Here is a 20,198-nt window from a genome sequence, read left to right as displayed (position 1 = left end):
TCCTGACCCCCACCTACTTGACATTACCAGTGCACCAAGAGGTCCCCTCACAAGTACTGCATGTGTCTACATGGAGACCAGCTTCACCAATCAGTGAACTCCTAAAGAGAAGAGGCCCTGACTCCCTCTGGGTCCTCCACACTGGAACTGACCCTGGAACTGAGAGATGGTCCACAATGTCTCGTGAATAATACAAAGGTGCACTTCTTTCACTTTTTAAGGAATTTCAGATTTCAGATCTGTTGGTGTCACCTAAACTCCTTCTAGAAATTCACTCCACAGGCCGTCCCTAGTGGACCTCTCCACAGCCATGAAGGGACAGTCAGCTAAAAGGAGGCAGGTACCTCCAGCCCTTTCAACACCACCTAGACCTACCACCACCTCCCAAAGACAACATTCATCTGTTTCAACATGTGGTCCATGAAAGGACAGACCAAGAGTGGAAAGCCATTTTCCATCTTGTTCTTGAACCCTGACACAATGATGAGAAAGTAGAAGCTATGTTTTGAGAAATGCATACTTGAGGTAAAGATTAACTTTGCCAACTTTGTCCCTTCAGAAACACAGACTTCCTGATGCCAGAGGTATCTCACAGCGGCAATCAAGCTTGCCTAGAGTATAGGGAATTTACAAGGCCTAAAACACCATGCATTGGGCAAGGATTGTAGAAGTTAGGAAACTTGTAATTACAAAAGTTATGCAGATCACAGGACCTGTGACCCCTCAGAGGGGGAGCAGGTGGGGATCTTCTAGTAGATTGGGCGCTATCTACGGTGAAGTCAAGGATCTCCCGAAGCTATCCACTGGGAATGCCTAGGAGATAAGGGGAGGTGCACCCTCCATTAGCTCTAAGGAATGTCATTCAGGAAAGACAGGAACATTAGAATCCTTATCACGCATTCTCTAGGGGCTATGATAATACAGACAGACATTAATGGGTCTCTGTGTCACAGGGTCTCCAAGACATTCACAGGTGGTTGATAAGGAAGTCACGGCAGTCCGGTCTACCTGACTGCAACATCTCCAAGGAAAAGGATTTAAGTCAGGGCTGGGGGGGTGGTACAGGGCCACACTCAATCTAGAGTGTAGGCCCACTTCCTGTCTGTGGGAAGTGAACATTTCTTACCTTAATCTTTTCTTCTTTCACCTCTTTGTGTGTTGCAATTTGTTTCATTACTCGGGTCTCTGGTTGCCAGCGCACACCTCCGGCATGCCAGCTCCAGCAGTGCTATGCCCCTTTCCCTCTCCACCCATCCACCCTCACCCTATACATACCCTACAGTCCACATGAACTCCGCCTGAAAAAAAGGTGGTTTTTTGTGAACAAAAGTAGGTTTTTGAAATGCTTACCTTGTCTCATAAATGAAAGGGCTTTTTCTTTTAAATAATCTGTCAGTTGCTTCTTTTTAGTCAGATAATCCAAGACGTAAACATTTGGAGCAAAATTGATCATGTTCTGTTCACCACAGCCATAAGGCATCCGAATCAGTGAGGCCAAGCCGTTGATGGAAGGACCAAGAACATCTCCTGAAAGCACAAGGCATTCCATTTGTTCAGTAAATACGTGATAACTGTTACCTGCTGGCAGCAAGGAGTCTTCCGCTGAGGACAAAAGACATCTGCCATTGAAGCAATGTGATCATCCCACTGCTTGGACCAGAGTAGAAACACCACTTCAAGCGTTCAGGAATACTGATCAAAGGAATAGCAGTGCAGTGATGCCAAACTTGTAGATCATGTGACAAATTAGAAGACTTTTAGCTCAGTTAAAAAAAATATGGCACAAACATCTTTTTAATCTGAAACAAAAATGTCAGAAATTGACCATCAGGACACCATCATTCTCATACAGGAAAGAAATGTTGTGTTATTAGTAGTCATCACAGAAACAGAACTTTAATCTGATTTCTTACTAATATACTACAAGTCTTGAGAAATGGTATTTTTCAAAAGAGCAAGTATGTAGCGTTTTTCAGTGTTTCCTATGTAGCAACAACAAGGCAGAACTAACCAGGATAAGCATTTCCATGAATCTCAGGATCAAAAAGAATGAGGAATAGTCTTCAAGGTTAATGATCTTAAATTAAACAAAACACGAGCCTAAAAAGCTCTTGTGCCACATCCTAACACCATGATACCATGATACAAGGAAGTTGGTAAAAATTCAGAAATTTGGGAGCTGAGTTCTAATATTGACCCCGCTGATGCTAAGCAATATGGAGGAGACTATTCTATGTAGTTTATTTCAAAACCTTACACCATGCCAGGTCCAAAAGCCTCATGAAAACAGGTCCCTAAAAAAACAAATACAAAACAGAGAAAAAAGCCTCTTCCAAGTGAACAGACAGCAGTTATGCCAGCATGTCTTAACTTTTAGATGTCAACACACAGAAGTAAATAAAGGTTATACTATGACACAGCAGGGGATGTGTTTAATATTCAGGGTGAACATAAATTTAGACTCTCAAAGTTCAAAGAAACAAGCTAATATTCATACTTTCCGGACTAAAAAATAGTCTTTTTAAAAATATATATAAAAATAAAACTTGAAAATCCTTTCTTAGCAGGGCTTGGTGGCTCAGCTTGTAATCCCGCGCTTTGGGAGGCTGAAGTGAGTGGATTGCCTGAGCCCGCGGGTTCAAGACCCGCCTGGGCAACTTGGCGAAACCTCATCTCTACAGTAAATCAAAAAATTAGCCGGGTGTGGTAGCGCGCACCTGTAGTTCCAGCTACTTGGAAGGCTGAGGCGGAAGGATCGCCGGAGCCCAGCAGGTCGAGGCTGCGGTGGCCAGGAGCGGCCACTGCACTCCAGTCTGGGTGACTGAGTGAGACTCCAACTCAAAAAAAAAAAAAAAGAAAATCCTTTCTTTATATCAAGCATAAAAGGTAAGCCTCAGAGTATTTCCATGACTACAGATTAACTCATTCCACCATGAGGAGTGATAGGATGCACTTGAAATCCAAGGTTCAGCTGGGCTTGGTGGCTCAGCCTGTAATCCCAGCACTTTGGGAGGCCCGAGGCAAGTGGATTGCATGAGCCCGCGGGTTCGAGACCAGCCCAGGCAACTTGGTGAGACCTCATCTCTACAATAAATTTTTTAAAAATTAGCCAGGTGTGGTAGTGCATGCCTATAGTTCCAGCTACTTGGAAGGCTGAGGCAGAAGGATCACCGGAGCCCAGCAGGTCGACACTGGGGTGGCCATGAGTGTGCCACTGTACCCCAGCCTGGGCAACGGAGTGAGACTCCAACTCAAAAACAAAAGAAAAAGGTTTCTTGTGTGTAGCGTGAGCACACGCTACACCCTGCAGTGTGTGTACTACATCTTCCAGCATCCCAACACTGTGGGAGAGGCTGAAGCAGGACTTATTCCCCTTTTTCAAATCTTTTTAAGCACTGGCCAGGCTCAGTGGCACATGCTTGTAATCCCAGCACTTTGTGAGGTAGAGGCAAGAGGATTACCTGAGCCAGGTTTGAAACCAGCCTGGGCAATATGGTGAGACCTCGTTTCTATAATAAATCAAAAAACTAGCTGGGCATGGTGGTGCATGCCTGCAGTTCTAGCTACTTGGAAGGCTGAGGAGGAAGGATCACCTGACCCCAACAGGTCGAGGCTGCAGTAGCCATGGCATGACTCTGCACTCCAGCCTGGGTGACAGAGTGAGACTCTGACTCAAAAAAAAAAAAAGCACTAGCCAGCCACCTGTAGTACCAGCTACTCAGGAGGCTGAGGCAGGAGGATCACTTGAGCCCAGGAGTTCAAGTTCAGCCTGGGGTCAGCAGAGCAAGATCTCATTTCTTAAAATTGAAAAAAAAAAAGAAAATGAATTGTACCCCACATCTTTAAAATAAAAACATTTAAAAAGAAAAAAGGATTATAGCTAAGGCTCCAAATAAAGTTCTTTGTTTAGAGTTTGGTTGCTTGGAATTATGACAAAAAGCATCATGCCTGCAGGTGAAATTTTAGAGAACTGTGAAAAAGTGCCTTGGGTGTTGACAACTTAAAGACCTAACAAGCTGTTCAGATGTCACTAATTAAAACATTGTCCCCAGTTATTGGTAAAGCACAGCTATATAAACAAATCATTTGTGATGGTCAATTTTTTTTCCCCCGAGTTGGAGTCACCCCTTCGCCCAGGCTGGACTGCAGTGGCACACTCACCGCCACCCCAGCGTCAACCTGCTGGACTCCGACGATCCTTCCGCCTCAGCCTTCCAAGTAGCCAGAACTATAGGCGCACACCACCATGCCCGGCTAATTTTTGATTTATTGTAGAGACCAGGTCTCGCCAAGTTGCCCGGGCAGGTCTCGAACCTGCGGGTTCAGGCAATCCACTTGCCTCAGCCTCCCAAAGTGCTGAGATGACAAGCTGAGCCATCCAGTCCGGCCATGATGGTTCATTTTATGTGTCAACTTGAGTGATCCCCAGGGCACGCAAGACACTGTTTCTGTGTGGGTGTTTCCAGATGAGACCAACAAGATCAGTGGACCGGGAAGGGCAGATGGCACCCTCCCAGTGTGTACACTGAGAGCCCAACAGACAAGAGCAGAGGAAGGAGAAACTCACCATCTCCTCCTGCCTCACTGCTTGAGCTGAACACCTCACCCCATCCTCTCCTGCCTTCAGCCTGGGGGTCACATCATCAGCTACCCCAGTCTTGGGCACTCAAACCCAGAGGACTGACACTCCCAGCTGTGCCAGGGCTCCTGTTCACAGAGCAGAGCAGGGGTAATCACACGAGCCAATTCCTCGCAGTCAGTCGCTTTTATATGAACGTGCCTCCCTACTGGTTCTGTGCCTCTGGAGAACCCTGAATGATACGCCATTTGTGCAGAAGCTATGTCTATTTCAATTCAAAAGCACTTTTAGCATGGTGAATATCATTAAGTATAAGAATACTGTACATTTCAAAACTGCTGAGAGTAAATCTCAGACATTCTCACCACAAAAAGGTATTTGAGGCGACAAATGTGTTAACTAGCTTGATTTAATTATCCACATTGTATTCATAAATCAGAACATCATTTTGTACTCTGTAAGTGTATGCAATTATAAATTATCCTTTTTTTTTTGAGTTGGAGTCTCACTCTGTCGCCCAAGCTGGAGTGCAGAGGTACACTCACGGCCACCCCAGCTTCAACCTGCCGGGCTCTGGCAATCCTTCAGCCTCAGTCTTCCAAGTAGCTGGAACTACAGGTGCGCACCACCACGCCCAGCCAATTTTCGATTTATTGTAGAGACGAGGCCTCACCAGGTTTCCCGGGCTGGTCTCAAACCTGTGGGTTCAGGCAATCCACTCACCTCAGCCTTCCCAAGTGCTGGGATGACAGGCTGAGCCACTGAGCCCGGCCAACTATCCATTTTCTTGTAAGTACTTTTAGGTGATAGAGGTAACTGAGAATGGTGACCAAGATCAGTGGATAGCTGCCTATTGTAAAGATTACTTCCATCTTGCACAGAAGGCCTGGTTACAAGAACTGCTCGTGAAACCTCTAAAGATGTACTTGCCCTACTCTCAGCCCAAAAGGTTCTGACATCAAGCCTGGAGCAGAGTCCAGACCTTTGTGTATTGACAGAGCTCCCTGGAAGATTCTGATAATCACCAGTAGGGGGAGCCCCAGAAGCCCAAAGCTCTGCTCAGAGGGAACCCTGTTCCAGACACAGGACAGTGAGGTCTTGCTTCTCTAAGTGTGGTCTGCAAGCCAGTGCATCACCATCACCTGGCGTGTTAGAAATGCAGACTCCCAGGCCCCCTCCCCACACACCTGCTAAAGCAGAACGTGCTTCTGAACAAGATTCCTAGGTGCTTCATTCTGCACATGGAAAGCTGAGAAGAACTGATCTGGGTACACAATTTACTAGCCTCTGTGCTGTTATCCGTGGTTGGGATCAACAGAAAACATTTGCAATCTCTTCTCTTGAGGCCCAAGTAAGAAAATACATTTATAAAATTAGCTAGGCATGGTAGCATGCCCCTGTAGTTCTGGCTACTTGGAAGGCTGAGGCGGAAGGATCACCAGAGGCCAGCAGGTATCACCAGAGGCCAGCAGCATGCCACTGCACTCCAGCCTAGGCGATGGAGTGAGACTCCAGCTCAAAAAAAAAAAAAAAGAATAAAATAAAGAAAATACACCTATAAGTAGATGAACAATATGTATCATCATATACAAATAAAAACCAACAGAAATGATACATTCTACTCTTACCAATTGCAGTGATCTCAACTCTCTCACTGCCAGCCACTGTGTCAGGTGGAAATGAGAAACTCAAAGTTTTCATGGTACGTTGTAGCTTGTTGTCAGTCAAGTCTAATAATATGGATTGTGAATATGATTTTTCTATTCCTTCAGCCTGTTAAAAAAAAAAAAAAGGAATTAACATGGGCCCTCCTGGTCTATTTACAGGAATTGTATGCAGATATGAAAACACACATCGGATTTGTTATCTGAAGTGTGTGTATGACTCAATAAATACATATCATTTCTTCTTTTTTCTATAAATTATTTTATTTAAACAAGTAATGCAAACATTTCTTTCACACAATGAGATTTTCCTTCTAGTTTGTATTGTCACAAATTGTCATAACTTTGACTACTCTATGCTACTTTTAGACTTTCTCACCAAATACAGAACCCTGCATTAACGGAAGTATGCCTTCCAACAAGATTTGCACTTAATTGGCACCATTCAAAAGGAGCTAGATTAAACCTGATGCATGATTAAGTATCTACCATTTCTAGATTCTTACGTCAGACGTGTTAATAAGTTCCAGTTACATCAGACAAAACACCTCATGGAATGGCCATGAAGATGACAAAGGAAAAGATGAAAATATACTAAGAAAACCCTCAAAGGTAGTCCCTGTTCATATCTAAAGAGAGGGGAAGATTTTATAGTCTCCTCGGACATATTCCTGACTAAATTTAAAGAGAAAATTGGAAATTACTTTTAAAACATATGTGGCCATTTGCTTTTACATACAGAGAAGAAAACAATTCAGCAATCCCAGGAGGGTGGAGAAGACAACCTAGTAGATCTGACAACAAATTTTACCCAAAGAAAACACATCTCCTGCTTCCCTTTCAGTTATGTATTTCTGTTTCATTTATTTAAGACTTCAAATGTTTACCTTTACTAGAATCCTCTGGGTAACAGCATCAGAAGCAGTGGGTGACACTGCTGTGACTGTGACAGGAACTTCACCCAAATGCGTTGGCTTGATGGGGAAAAGAACCGTTGCCCCATCCTCACTGGGAACCAGCACAGTCTGCTGGTGTCCTGTGGCATTTTGTTCGCTCAAAGTCATGAGAACATCAAATTTGTCACTTTTCTCAATGACTACCTTAACCTAGGGGAAAAACATCAAAGTTTCTGTATAATAAATGAAAGTGATCTTTAATCAATTCTTTAAGTGCTATTAAATCTGGGAGTCTCAAGACTAGGGAAAGCCCGGACGTGGTTGCTCACGCCTGTAATCCCAGCACTTTGGGAGGCCAAGGTGGGATGATCGCTTGAGCCCAGGAGTTCGTGATGGGCTTGGGAAACATAGTGAGACCTGATCTCTAAAAAAAATTAAAATATTGGTGGCGAGCACCTATAGTCCCAGCTACTTGTGGGGCTGGGGTAGGAGGGTCACAGGGAGGAAGTGGCAGGATCATGCCAGAGTGAGACCCCAGCTAAAAAAAAAAACTAGCGAGAGATGAAACAAAGAGAATGAAAAGGTATCAAAAAAACTTCCTTTTCTGTTCCTTCTGCCTCTACCTCAAGAAACATGAGAAAATGGCATGCTTTCACCCCATTTCCAGTCCTCCCACCAACATCAAATTCTCTCACTATCTGCAGCTGTGATATGGTAAAGATATACACACATGCATTGGTATCACCACCAGTATGGTTTAACTGTCATCCTAGGACACACCGTTTCCATTAGAAAATCATGAGACAGCCGGGCTCGGTGGCTCACCCTGTAATCCCGCGCCTTTGGGAGGCTGAGGTGAGTGGATTGCCTGAGCCCGGGTTCGAGACCCGCTCGGGCAACTTGGTGAGACCTCATCTCTACAATAAATCAAAAATTAGTTGGGCGTGGTAGCGCCTGCCTGTAGTTCCAGCTACTTGGAAGGCTAAGGCAGAAGGATAGCCAGAGCCCAGTAGGTCGAGGATGCGGTGGCCGGGTACGGCCACTGCACTCTAGTCGGGGTGACAGAGTGAGACTCCAACTCAAAAAAAAAAAAATCATGAAACAAACAGGATGAAACACTACTACATTCACTGAGAGTCTCGGCAGAAAGTATCCAAGGAAAGCACAATGCAGACATTGATCCTGAGCATATCTTGGCTGTAATGCTTATAAATTATCCAAAGCTACCAGTCTCATCAAGAACTGCACTTTTCTAGGCCTTACATTTCATGAATCGTTTCATCATTTATTTTCTTATCTATGTCTCAAAACACTTTTTGTAGCTATAATAATTATGATCCCCATTTCACAGATGAGGAAACCACAGTTATGTTATTTGCTGGTAAGTGGTAGATTGGACACTGATCCAGACCTACCGATCCCAGATCTTTTGCTCACTACACTGTACCATGATTACTAGATTAAAAAGTAAAATTAAGATTAAAAAAACATATATTGTTCTTAAAGAGATTACGGCACTTCACGTAATAAAGTTCACTACGCACCCCTACTTACTCTGGAGAAAACAATCAATTATTTAGTTAACAATGGGCACAGCACAAAGAGAGGGCCTGATCCCTCCTTCCGGGAAACTGACTAGCTGAAGAGACACAAGACACATGACTCAGAATCTAACACTTGACCACAGAATGCACTGCGTCAACATGGGAACTAAAACAGCAGACAGACAGATGGGATTCCTCAGGACAGGCATTCTGGCTTCAAGCCAGATCAGGAAGGAAATAAACCCCTCTCAACTCCAGTGAGCACAGAAGTGGCAGTGAAACACGGCCACACACACTAGAGGTGGGGAACCCTGGGAAAAGGCGGCAAGGTAGGAAGGGCAGGCTTCAAGACAAGCAGGAAGTGATGGCCGGAAGTGGAGAAGAGATGGTGGACATGCTCATCATGTCCTTGGACATCAAGCAGCAGGAGAAATCCCTGACGAAATATGTCTATTTCCATCCTCCCAGAAATATGGACAGTGCTTAGACTTCCAGGGGCCCGGACAGCACAGCCCAACCCCTAGTGTTATCTCCATTTTCTCCGGAAGTGTAAATGAACACCACAATCTTGAATAGGTTACCTCAGTGGCATCTTTCAAATAATTGAATATGGTTATTTCCAAAGCAAACTCTTCACCTCTGATAACAGAGTAGGGAAGATTCAAAAACATGAAAAACGGTTGGAAGGCCTGCAGCTGGAAAAAACAGAGTGAGTACATGCTTTCATTCAGGTCAAAATTCTTCACAACTTATGCAAGTAAATGCAACTCTTAGAAAGCCTATGAGCTCTCAACTTTACCTGGAAACGTCCGCTTGCTATCAGCAGAAAGCAAAAGGCGACTCACCCCACTGAATAATGGCAACTTGACTTAATTTATGCTATCAAACATAGTAACACCTACTCTTTATTAGATACCTACCAGGAACTCAGCACTTTATATAAGTTATTTCATTGAATCATGATGACCCTATGAAGCTGCTGTTAAGCTCCTATCTTACAGAAAAGAAGACTGACTTTCCAAGAGCTCTGTTATGAGTACCAGTTCATACTGCTCACAAGCAGAGGGCCCAGGACTGGATCCCAGCCTGCCTGACACCAAGCTGCTCTTCCATGATGCTGTATGGACTTCACCAATCTGCTTTAAAAGCTCCTGGCCAAATCAAAGAGCCCCTGTTCTAGCCTAGTGTGTGAAATCTAAACATCAGGTATAGCCGCACTGCAAGGCATAGTGACATACTTCAATGTTTATGCTATGCACGGAACCATCCTGTAATAGCTATAAACGCGGTGTGATGTATGTGTATTGTTTCAGCAACTCAAAAACCTTGGGTGATGAAATTTTCTGAGGTGAAAATTTCTGCAGGAAAGACTGCCCCTCCCCATCTCTGAGGCTAAACTTTGATTCGTTTAGGCAGGGGTCTCCCTGGCAGTGGCAATTTGCTGTAGAGTTTGGACATCTGTGCAGGTGTCTTCAACTGTCACCATGACTGGATGGTGCTCTGGACACTTCGTGGGCAAAGGTCTACCATCCCATGTTCCTCAAGATTCTTGGCTACCACTTCAGACATTCGTGTAGACGGAGTACCTGGCACCTATTTTTAATGACCTGAGCTTAATATCTAATCCCAATTTATATATAAGCCCACAGCATTTTTCAATGTACACTGATTTTTTTCATGAATACAACTACTTTGGAAATTGAGACTCAACTGCACCTTGTTTTGTTTGAACCTTTACCCAGAAGTTGGTCACCACCTCAGAAAATTTCATCACCATGCAGCATCACCCAAGGTTTTTGAGTTGCTGAAACAATACACATATATCACACTGTGTTTATAGCTATTAAAAACAGGATGGTTCCGTGCATAGCATAAACATTTAAGTATGTCACTATGCCTTCTGGTGCAGCTATACCTGATGTTGAAATACACATTGCTTTATCATACATTACTTTCCTTGTATTGTTTCCTCAGTATTTCACTTGGAGCATCATCTTGATGCTTTGGAAAATTGGGTATACACATATGTTATATTTTCTATGAGTTTAATTTTGGGAGAGTAAAAAGGCAACACAAAATATGTTATAAAAAGGGGGCTTCAAGTGTCACAGAAGAGCTGCCAATCTAAGGTCACTCCTGGTCATTAAATTCCTCTCGCCAGTGACAGGTTTAGGAAACAACATAGCATGCAATTTGACCAAAGGGATGGGAAGGAATGTCAGCCAGGGAACATCTTGAGAAGTTCTGTCCATCCTTGAAGAGGGACACGTGGAGAGAGTCTCTTCTGCCTTTGGAGGAGGTTAAGTCAGATCAACAATACACTTTCCTAACCAAATCTTAATCCAGCAGCTCAATATACCTCACATTCTAAAACCATAAAGCAGATAAAAAAACAAATGGCAAAGCACCAAGCAATCTCCAAATTGCAATACACATTATAAGCAGTCGTTTTTAAATCCATTGAGGAGCTGACATTTTCTGGCTTAATGGCCTGTAGCACTTATAAGCAGCCTTGAATATCATACCTCCACTGGAGCTGCCGTTAGTCCAAGACCCAGGTCCTCAGAGAGCACAAAGCCAGTAGCCACCCAGGAAGTGATGGTATCAGGTACAGTCACTTCAAATTCTTGGTAAGTCCTGGGACTGAGGTTAAGATAAACATAAAAGTCACAAAACCAAGAACTGACGTATTTCAAAATAAGTCAACCTAGCCTAAAATATTTGTGGATGAAATTTTAATTTTCCATATTGTTTCCATTTCTAAACTTAAAACCATTTTAAAAACTTAAGCAAAAACCAGCAGATCCCACATTCTCAAGAATAGGTCATCCTAAGGTCATCGTACTCCATACTGATTCATATCCTAATAAAATCTTTCTACAGTGTTTATATACTGTCAGAAGGAACATTATTTTTTTCACAAATTTTTTATAGAGGATAAATGCAGATTTTCAAACTTAACTACAATCTTTTTATCTAAATTTGCAGAAAGTTTTCTTGGAATCCCCATCAATGCTGTTATTTGTTTTTTTGAGATTTGACTCACGTCTTATCTCACGCATCCCTACATGGCTGGCTACAAAATACTGTACATGATTCACCCACTCTTTTCAGAGCAGGAGCACAGAGGTTTTATCAGTCAAGCTGAATTCCTTCTCCCACTCACATCCCTTCTTCCTGTGACTCATGGGTATGTTTTCTGAAGAACAGAGCTCTGTTAGCAGCAAGAGGGCATCATGAGTACATCACACCCTGTGGCAACAAATTTACTCTCTGCCATCTTTCTCCACCAAGAACCAACAGGCTTCAAGGAAGTTAAAATCACTCACCATTTAAAAAAAGGTCTGCCTTTACCTTGATGATACCTTCAACCATAATTTGCACGTGGCTTTATCAAACACTGTATTAGATTCAATAAACATCATCCTAAAACCTCTTGGTCTACTTAGTTCTTAATCACACTATGTTTGTACTTCAAATTAGAAAGAGGGAAAGACTTATCTGAAACAAACACTAAATCAAATATATATGGGCAGAGAACTTTATAAATTTTTACCCCATGATGATGTCTAGCCAAATCCAAGTCTCTGGAAAATGCTTTCGGACACGTGGATTGCTAACCGAAGAAAAGTCGTGAATATCTACCATGTATCCTTCGTTTTCCTCCACAAACCTCTCGGCATACTCTGCACTGTCATCTACAAGTAAACATTGACAACGGGTAGAAAAACAGACACTGGGGAGCAAGAATTGTCAAGTTTGTGCACAGAATGAAGGTCGGTCACTTGAGAAGGTATCCAGGGACATAACCTGCTCCTGGGAGCTCAGGTTTCTTCTGCAACAGTGAAGAAGCAGAGGGAAGTTCTCAGAAAAGGGGAAGGATGCAGCAAGTGCCACTGACGATGGAATGACAACTACAGTGGGCATCGGGTAGGATGCACTAAGTAGAACAAAGGTGGGTAAAAACTGAGGCTGACAGGTGGACAAAGATGCCCAGGAGGGTGTCTGGGATGAGGGTAACATGAAAGCCACATGTGTCGTGTTTTTAGTACACAGAGGTCATAATGACATCATAAAGTCTCCAAGACCACACAACTATCTTTTAAGCTTCAGAACAGAATCAAACATCCCGTGGTGGCAAGAACGAGCCCAAAGAGACCCCAGAGTTTAGTATGGAGTAGCCGAGAACACCTCACAGAGACAGGGAACGCAGAGATGGAAACTGGCAGTTCTAGAAGACTTTCAAGATGATCTAAGCGTAATTCTACCTGAAAGAAAGGAATTGCTTCCACAGTTAACCACTCTCATGTATACATTTTTTCCAGTCAAGGCATTTTATAGCTAAAGGCACACCTCTGGTCAACTTATTTATCAATTCAGGGAACTAGTATGTACAGATATGACTCTGCCAGGAAGAGCTTAAACTGACAATGTGTGTGTGTATGCACTCGCGCACATGCCCACATAGTTTATGGAATCTGGGCTATTTTCTAGGTGAACATCAAAAAGCTAGAGAACAAATATATTTCAAAATACTGTTGTTCTTTCTAAATAATTCCAAAATATAGCACCGTTTGGGATTCAATGTGGAAGAACAGGATCTTCTGATATGTACAAAATGTAACTACCTCAAAGAATTACAGAGCGCAAACAGAAAGCTTCATCTCAAAGATCTAGACAGGAGACCAGAGGACATTCCATGCCATGGCCTGGATGTCCGTCCACATACCTCAAACATTTTAGGATGAGAGAACAAAAAATGAAAATGACAATTTCCATGTTCAACCAGAAAATACCCATACCCAGATAAGCAATGTTGGAAATTTGAGGTGGAACACAAACATTTTACAAGCATGTTGGCAGGTTTTACTTACAAACTCCATCAATATAATCCTTCGTAAGGGTTGCATCCGTCAGCACCCAGAGGCCACAATCCTAGAAATAATCATTTTAATTTCCTTTTGAAATACAAGATAAGTGCTCGCTAAATCATTGAGGCAGCCACCCACCGTCCTGCATCACTCTTGTTAATGTTTGAGAGCTGAGGTACATTCATGTACACACATTCGATCTTTCTCTTTCACACACACACTGAAACAAACAGGCATAAAAAGCCACCTCAAGGTCAAGAGAATGGATGTTAGACATATTCATACAGAAATAAATGTCTAAATTTAAAATTACTTGTTTAATAACAATTCCTTTCATCTTTTTAAATTTTATTTTCTTTTTAAAGCTGTGGGGTACAGTTCAGAATTAGGTATACAAGTGGTCACTATACAGATAAAGTCTGGGCCTATCTTTGATCCCTGCTTTACCTGGTTTGACATCAGGTACCCTTATTGATGCTGTGTGCCCCCTCCTGCCCTGGCAGTTTCTGGCTACTGGCAATAATTTTCTTATAGCATTATGGTAAATGTTCAAGGTCCACTTAGGAGTGACCATTAATTTTTTAATGGTGGATTTTTCCATTTGCTTTTAATACTGGAAGGAAGAATGATTATTTTTCCACTTCAGAGTACACTTATGTAAGACTGCACTTCAGTGACTCACTTAATAAAAGGTTAACATTTCAAAATGATCACTAGTTCTGAAAGTGGGATTGCAATAGTAAAAAAATATTTCTATCTTTTTAATAAAAACAAGCTAAGCATACCTGGAAGACTGCAAAAGAATTCATGAACATGCCTAGATAATATCCTGTGTTATAAAGTTCCAACTCATGGGCCACCTAAGGAGAAGATAAAATATTCAGAATGAGCGAATTCATATCAAACTTCTGCAACAGGTCTTATAAGCAGCTCAGAATAAGACTCAGAAAGCCCTCATGTTTGCCAAAATCTGAAAGGACACAAATCAGGAGCAATGAATATATTGAAGTGCTTTATTCGTGATGCAGTCAGTCAAACTCGAATGTCTTATTTACACTTATTTTTACTCTGTTCAGTAATTCAGAGTCCCTAAGAAGTCTGGACTTGAGTTTTGCCTGGGAAGAACAAAAATGTCACTGTTAGACAAGACCAAAAGATAGAGACCAGCATTAAAAATGACCCATACTTTTTGCAGAGATAAACAGGCTAAATTTGATGAAGATTAATATAAGCACTGCAAAATATCAGTGACCTGAATTTTTAAAAATAGCTTAAAGAGGCAATTCAAAAGAAGGAAATATAAATTACTAATAAGCAGAAAAGTATTCAGCCTCACTAATGATCAAAACCATGCAAATTACATTAATGATATATAGTTTCTTCAATAATATCTAAATGTATCACATTAGCGATGCTATTTTTTTAAGAACAGTGCTCACTGCTAGCAAGCATGAATAAAATAGGCTAAAAGAGTGAGGAAAACTGGCAGTTTCTCAAAAAGTTAAACATAGAATTAGAATATGACCCAGTCATTCCATTCCTAGGTATGTATATACCCAAAAGAATTTAAAACAGAGGCCGGGTTCAGTGGCTCTTGCTGTTATCCCAGCACTTTGGGAGGTCAAGGCAAGTGGATTGCCTGAGCCCACGGGTTCGAGACCAGCCCGGGCAACTTGGTGAGATCTCAACTCTACAATAAATCAAAAATTAACTGGGCATGGTAGCGCATGCCTGTAGTTCCAGCTACTGGGAAGGCTGAGGCAGAAAGATAGCCAGAGCCCAGCAGGTCAAGGCTACGGTGGCAGGGAGCATCCCACTGCACTCCAGTCTGAGCAACAGAGTGACATGCCAACTCAAAAAAAAAAAAAGAGTTTAAAACAGAAAATTCAAGAGATACTTGTATGCCGATATTCAGGACAGTATTAGTCACAATACCGAAAAAGTTGGGGTGGAAACAACCCATGTGTTTATCAAGAGAAGAATGAATTAACAAAATGAGATGTATACATACGATTAAATACTATTCAGTCATAAAAACAATGAAGTTCTGACACATGCTATGACATGAATGAGGCTAAGTGAAATAAGCCAGACACAAAAGGACTAATATTATATCATTTTATTTATGTGAGCTATCTAGAATAAGCAAATTCAAAACAAACCAGTAGATTCCAGGTTGCCAAAGATTGAGGGGAAAGGAAAATGGGCAGTTACCACTTAATAGTTAGCATATCTGTTTGGGACAATAAAAAAGTCTAGGAAATAGACAGTATGGATGGTCTTACGTTGAAGTAATCAATGCCACTGAATTATACACTCAAAAATAGTAAAAATGCAAATTTTATGATATATATATTTAGCTACAATTAAAAAATGAAAGCATTATGCCTTCTATTTTTTATATTTCTCTCTTATTTAAATTAGCATTAACCAGGCAAAGACAAGGTCAGAATGAAAAATCATAAAAGAATCTAAGTACAGCGTGAAAAAAATACATTCTAGCATAAAATTAAACACTTGCTGTGTAATCACTGCTTCTGCCATGCTAACAACAACTATGGCTGCATCCACAGTAAGTAACTAGAAAAGGCATCCATAAGAAAACAACAGCAGAACAACAGAGGACTGTGCAATGTCTCAACGAGATGGCAAACAGACAATGGAGCCAGAGCCAGGCATAATGAAGAGAGAGGGTTTTCGTTCCATGACTCTAACTCCACCACAAAATGCAAATACGGAAAGATTTGCTTCTGCTCTTGCTCAGGCATGAATGGATAGAAATATTCAAGACGGGATTGCCAGGGCTGAGGAGGAAACGGAAGGAGGCGGGAGATGGGGCTTGAAAGATGCAAAGAACAGATGTATAGGACAGACACATTTGGCCATCTAATCCACAGCAGGAGAGTTACAACTAACAAAACCGTATGGTATGTGGGATTTTGTTAAATAAGTAGATTTTAGCTGCTCTTGTCACCAAAAAGTAGCTATTTGAGGTGGTATGTGTTTATCTGTTTCACTACGGTAAACATTATACTATCTCTATGCATCCCAGAACATCCTATTGTAAGCCTCAAACTTATACAATAATATTTATTATTTTAAAAAAGAAGCAGTGTCTGCCTCATAAAGAAATCCTCCTTTTGTTAATGTCTCAATTAAAAAAACTGTCAGAGCTGTAGCACAGGTCAAGGACAAGAAGGCTGGTGTCTAAAGATCATTCCTTGAAGAGCTAGGACACTTAAATGATTCCAAGGTACTCAAGAGGCTCTCAGCAGTACATATAAATTTAACAAGAAGGAAAGAAGCCAAGACAGTTTCTCATCAGGGGCACCTGACTCCCTCCTCCAGAGCCAACTGGAGAAGCAATCAAAGCAAGCAGGAAACTCGGACGAGCATGATGGATGAGAAGCCCAGGAGGAGTGGAGAATGCCTTAAACCGGTGTTGGAGAAGGGGGTGGTTTCTGAGGAAGAAAGCAGCCTGAAGGAAAGGCTTTTGAACTCTGCCGGTGCTTCTCTGCAGAGGATATCCTCAAGACAAACATGGCTTGCAACTTCACTGCCAAAATCCAGCAGCAGCAGCAACTCAGGCTGCCCGGGCCGGTGTCCCAGACTTAATACCAGGTCAGTCCTAGGTGTGCAAAAGTGAGGAAAACGCAGAGACAGACCCATGCCCTCAAGCAATGCTCTTCCTCCCCACATCCCTCTCAGGGCTGGTGCATTCCACCTCGGGAGAATGTCTCTTCCTGGTACTGTCTTTCCCAAAGTTTTACTTTGAGTAAAACTCTGAACAGAGGCAAGCAGCAGAGAGGATGAAGAGTAATTCTCTAGTCCACTAAGGCTAGACCTCTGCCCTCCCTTTAAACTAACAAGACTTACAGAGACTGAAGCCTGATGTTCTGCCTTCCCCAACAGACATTACCAGAGGAGCTGCCAAATCAATCAGACTTCCCAAGAGTATAACTACTGTAAAAGAACAATATACAACTGAAAAGGCTGACACAAGAGTTTGAAATGAGCACAACAAATATACCTAAGGGGTAAAGGGAAACCTGAGCAATATGACACAAAAGACAAGAACCAAGTGAAAATAATAGGTATTAAAAATGTAATCGTGGACATAAAGACACAATATAAGGATCAAAGCAGGACAGAGACAGCCAATGAATCAGTAAGCTGGATCAGTAAGCTGATCAGTAAGCTGGAGGAATCCATTGAGGAACTCTCTCAGAGAAATACGGAAAAGACAGAGATAGAAAACATAAAACAAAAAGCTAAGAGACATGAAGGACTGAAGTAGAAGTGCCAGTTCCTAAAGAACAAGAGTCCCAGAAGGAGAAGAAAACTAAAATGCAGAGGAGGAAACACATGAGGAAATAATGGATACAAATGTCCAGAATTTAAAAATGAAGGAAGAGCCCAGATTGAAAGGGTAGTCTGTAACAACACAGAACCAAAAGCTGTCCAGCACTGCTGGCCAGGGCGTTGGGAGGGGAGAGGTAAGAAGGATATGCAAGCATGCTAAAATGCTAGTCTTGGCCAGCTCAGTGGCTCGGCCTGTAATCCCAGTACTTTGGGAGGCCGAGGCGAGTGAACTGCCTGAGCCTGCAGGTTCAAGACCAGACCGGACAACTTGGTGAGACCTCGTCTCTACAAAAAAATAAAAAATAAAATAAAATGCTAGTCACCTTAATTCCCAGAACATATTCCTCCTACCTAACTTCAGGTGGTGTTTCTCATGAAAGACGGCAAAAATACTTAAGCACTTAAGCTTCTTTCCCACATAACCACTTCAATACAGATTATTTTTTGTTCAAAAGTTTTACTGATTATTGACTTATACATGCAAAGGAACTAAAGAAATTTCCTTTAAATACCCTAAGTAATGCAGCAAAGTTTCCTTTTCCTCTTTTAACATGCATTTTTTTTTAGTGAAAAAAATAGTTAAACTCACATTTTCCATTGTAATATCATTAGAGGCATTCATCAGATTCACACTCTTGTCAACAGCTACAATCCCAACTATAGAGTCAGGCTGTGTCACAGAGATCCGAAGAGAGACTTTCTCAGATGGTTCAGCTTTTGCTTTACTCCAAAATAGCTTTATCTATGAGAGAAAACAAGATTGACTTACTTCATTTCTTAAAGCACTGTTTATATATCTTAACAACAGCAGATATGACTCAAAAGTGAGCAAAGATCCTACACTTGCCTGGGATCAGGGATAATTCTAAAACCATATACACCCCTTCTCTAGGAAAAGGCACAATAAACTTCCCACGCATCTGCAAGTCAGGAACATCCTCACAGGGTGTAAATCTGAATTATTCTTCCATTCTCTACCCTTCCCCTTCCCTTTTTCCATCCCCAACCCTTCAACCCCCAGTCAGTGCTAAAGAGAGGACAGCAGTGTCTAGCATAGCTGGAGAGAATGGGTATCGAAGAAGAAAAATAAAAAAGAGGAAAGAAGCTACAGATGCCTACAAGTTGGCAACATGGACTTAGGAGTGAATATAAAAAGAGTTCCCTGGAGATTCCAGAACTATCTGGGCTGGGAGGAAGAGGATGGAGCGGTAGGATCAAATAAAAAGAGTTCCCTGGAGATTCCAGAACTATCTGGAATCTAACTGGCTGGGAGGAAGAGGGATGGAGCAGTAGTATCAAACACTGGTCAGGTCCCTATGCTCTGTGTCTTCACAGCTACCTGAACTTCCTCTGTCATTACACTCATCAAAGCGTGGCCCTACTAATACTTCCTAAAGAGCATCAACCCCCTCATCACTGCTGAACCAAATGGCTTTGGCCCCTTTCTACGGTAATTTTCATTTCACCTAGCTCTGTTTCAAATTCTAATATTTTACAGTACACAAGAATGGCCATAATGTTCCCCTAAAATTAATTAAACTTTATATAGGCTTTTTCCTAAATATAAGCTCTTGTCTTAGAGCATTTACTTTAGAAAACACGATATTAGAAATGATTTATCCACCCCTTTGAGATGTAAACCTTTCTCCCAAGCTCTTGCTGGTTTTACAAGGCAAAATGTCTTTTGTCTCAAGAACCTGGAAGCCAACCCACTGAAGTGGAATCATCAAGAAAGACAGAGCCCGATGGATCTCCTTCTCTGTGGAAGGGGGAGACTAATTTCAATAAGCACTGATTAGCAAACACAGACAACCTAATCACATGGACCAACCGCAATGTTCTCTAGTGCTTTCATTTTAAGGTACCCTGTGCTGAAAAACTCTCTCCTGCCTTTTGTTTCATTGGAGTTGAGTTTCATTTCTCTTTCCTCTTGTAATAGTCTTGAATAAAGTCTTCTTTGTCTGCTTAATTTTTCTCTGACATACCCCTCAAACCACAGTTTGCAGCTTGCTTTCTGTACTTAACCCTGAATGGGGCAGGGCACCATGTTCAAGACTCAGTCTTGGACCTTGGGCTTCTCGGAGACCCCACGGCTTCAACTTGCACTTTCACACGGGTGACTTCTAAACCTTCATATCTCGCCCCTTCTATAGTTCATTCATTTATTCCATAGCCATTACTGAACATTAACAGAGACTTACTAATTTTCACTCATTTAAACATATTCTATTTCCAATTATGCCATTTCTTTGTAAATGTAATGGTTGCCATATGGCTTACCA

General features: G+C 42.0%; 1 protein-coding gene across 1 annotated transcript in view; it reads right to left on the bottom strand.

The window, feature by feature from the left end:
- Positions 1-20,198, bottom strand: part of CD109 (CD109 molecule) — a 128,996-nt gene that overhangs the window by 36,352 nt on the left and 72,446 nt on the right. Inside the window, exons 15-23 of the mRNA XM_008067309.1 lie at positions 18,506-18,658; positions 14,340-14,414; positions 13,558-13,618; positions 12,240-12,381; positions 11,209-11,326; positions 9,265-9,378; positions 7,131-7,349; positions 6,208-6,352; positions 1,351-1,527 (exon numbers count right to left, since the gene is read on the bottom strand). Of these exons, the coding sequence (XP_008065500.1) occupies positions 1,351-1,527; positions 6,208-6,352; positions 7,131-7,349; positions 9,265-9,378; positions 11,209-11,326; positions 12,240-12,381; positions 13,558-13,618; positions 14,340-14,414; positions 18,506-18,658 (1,204 nt within the window). The remainder of the gene's footprint in view (positions 1-1,350; positions 1,528-6,207; positions 6,353-7,130; positions 7,350-9,264; positions 9,379-11,208; positions 11,327-12,239; positions 12,382-13,557; positions 13,619-14,339; positions 14,415-18,505; positions 18,659-20,198) is intronic.

Source organism: Carlito syrichta, unplaced genomic scaffold, assembly GCF_000164805.1.
Source record: "Carlito syrichta isolate Samal-C Ts95f unplaced genomic scaffold, Tarsius_syrichta-2.0.1 Scaffold309474, whole genome shotgun sequence".
Taxonomy (NCBI): Eukaryota; Metazoa; Chordata; class Mammalia; order Primates; family Tarsiidae; genus Carlito; species Carlito syrichta.
Note: the sequence above shows the minus strand (reverse complement) of the source record. Positions and strands in the feature narration are given on the sequence as shown.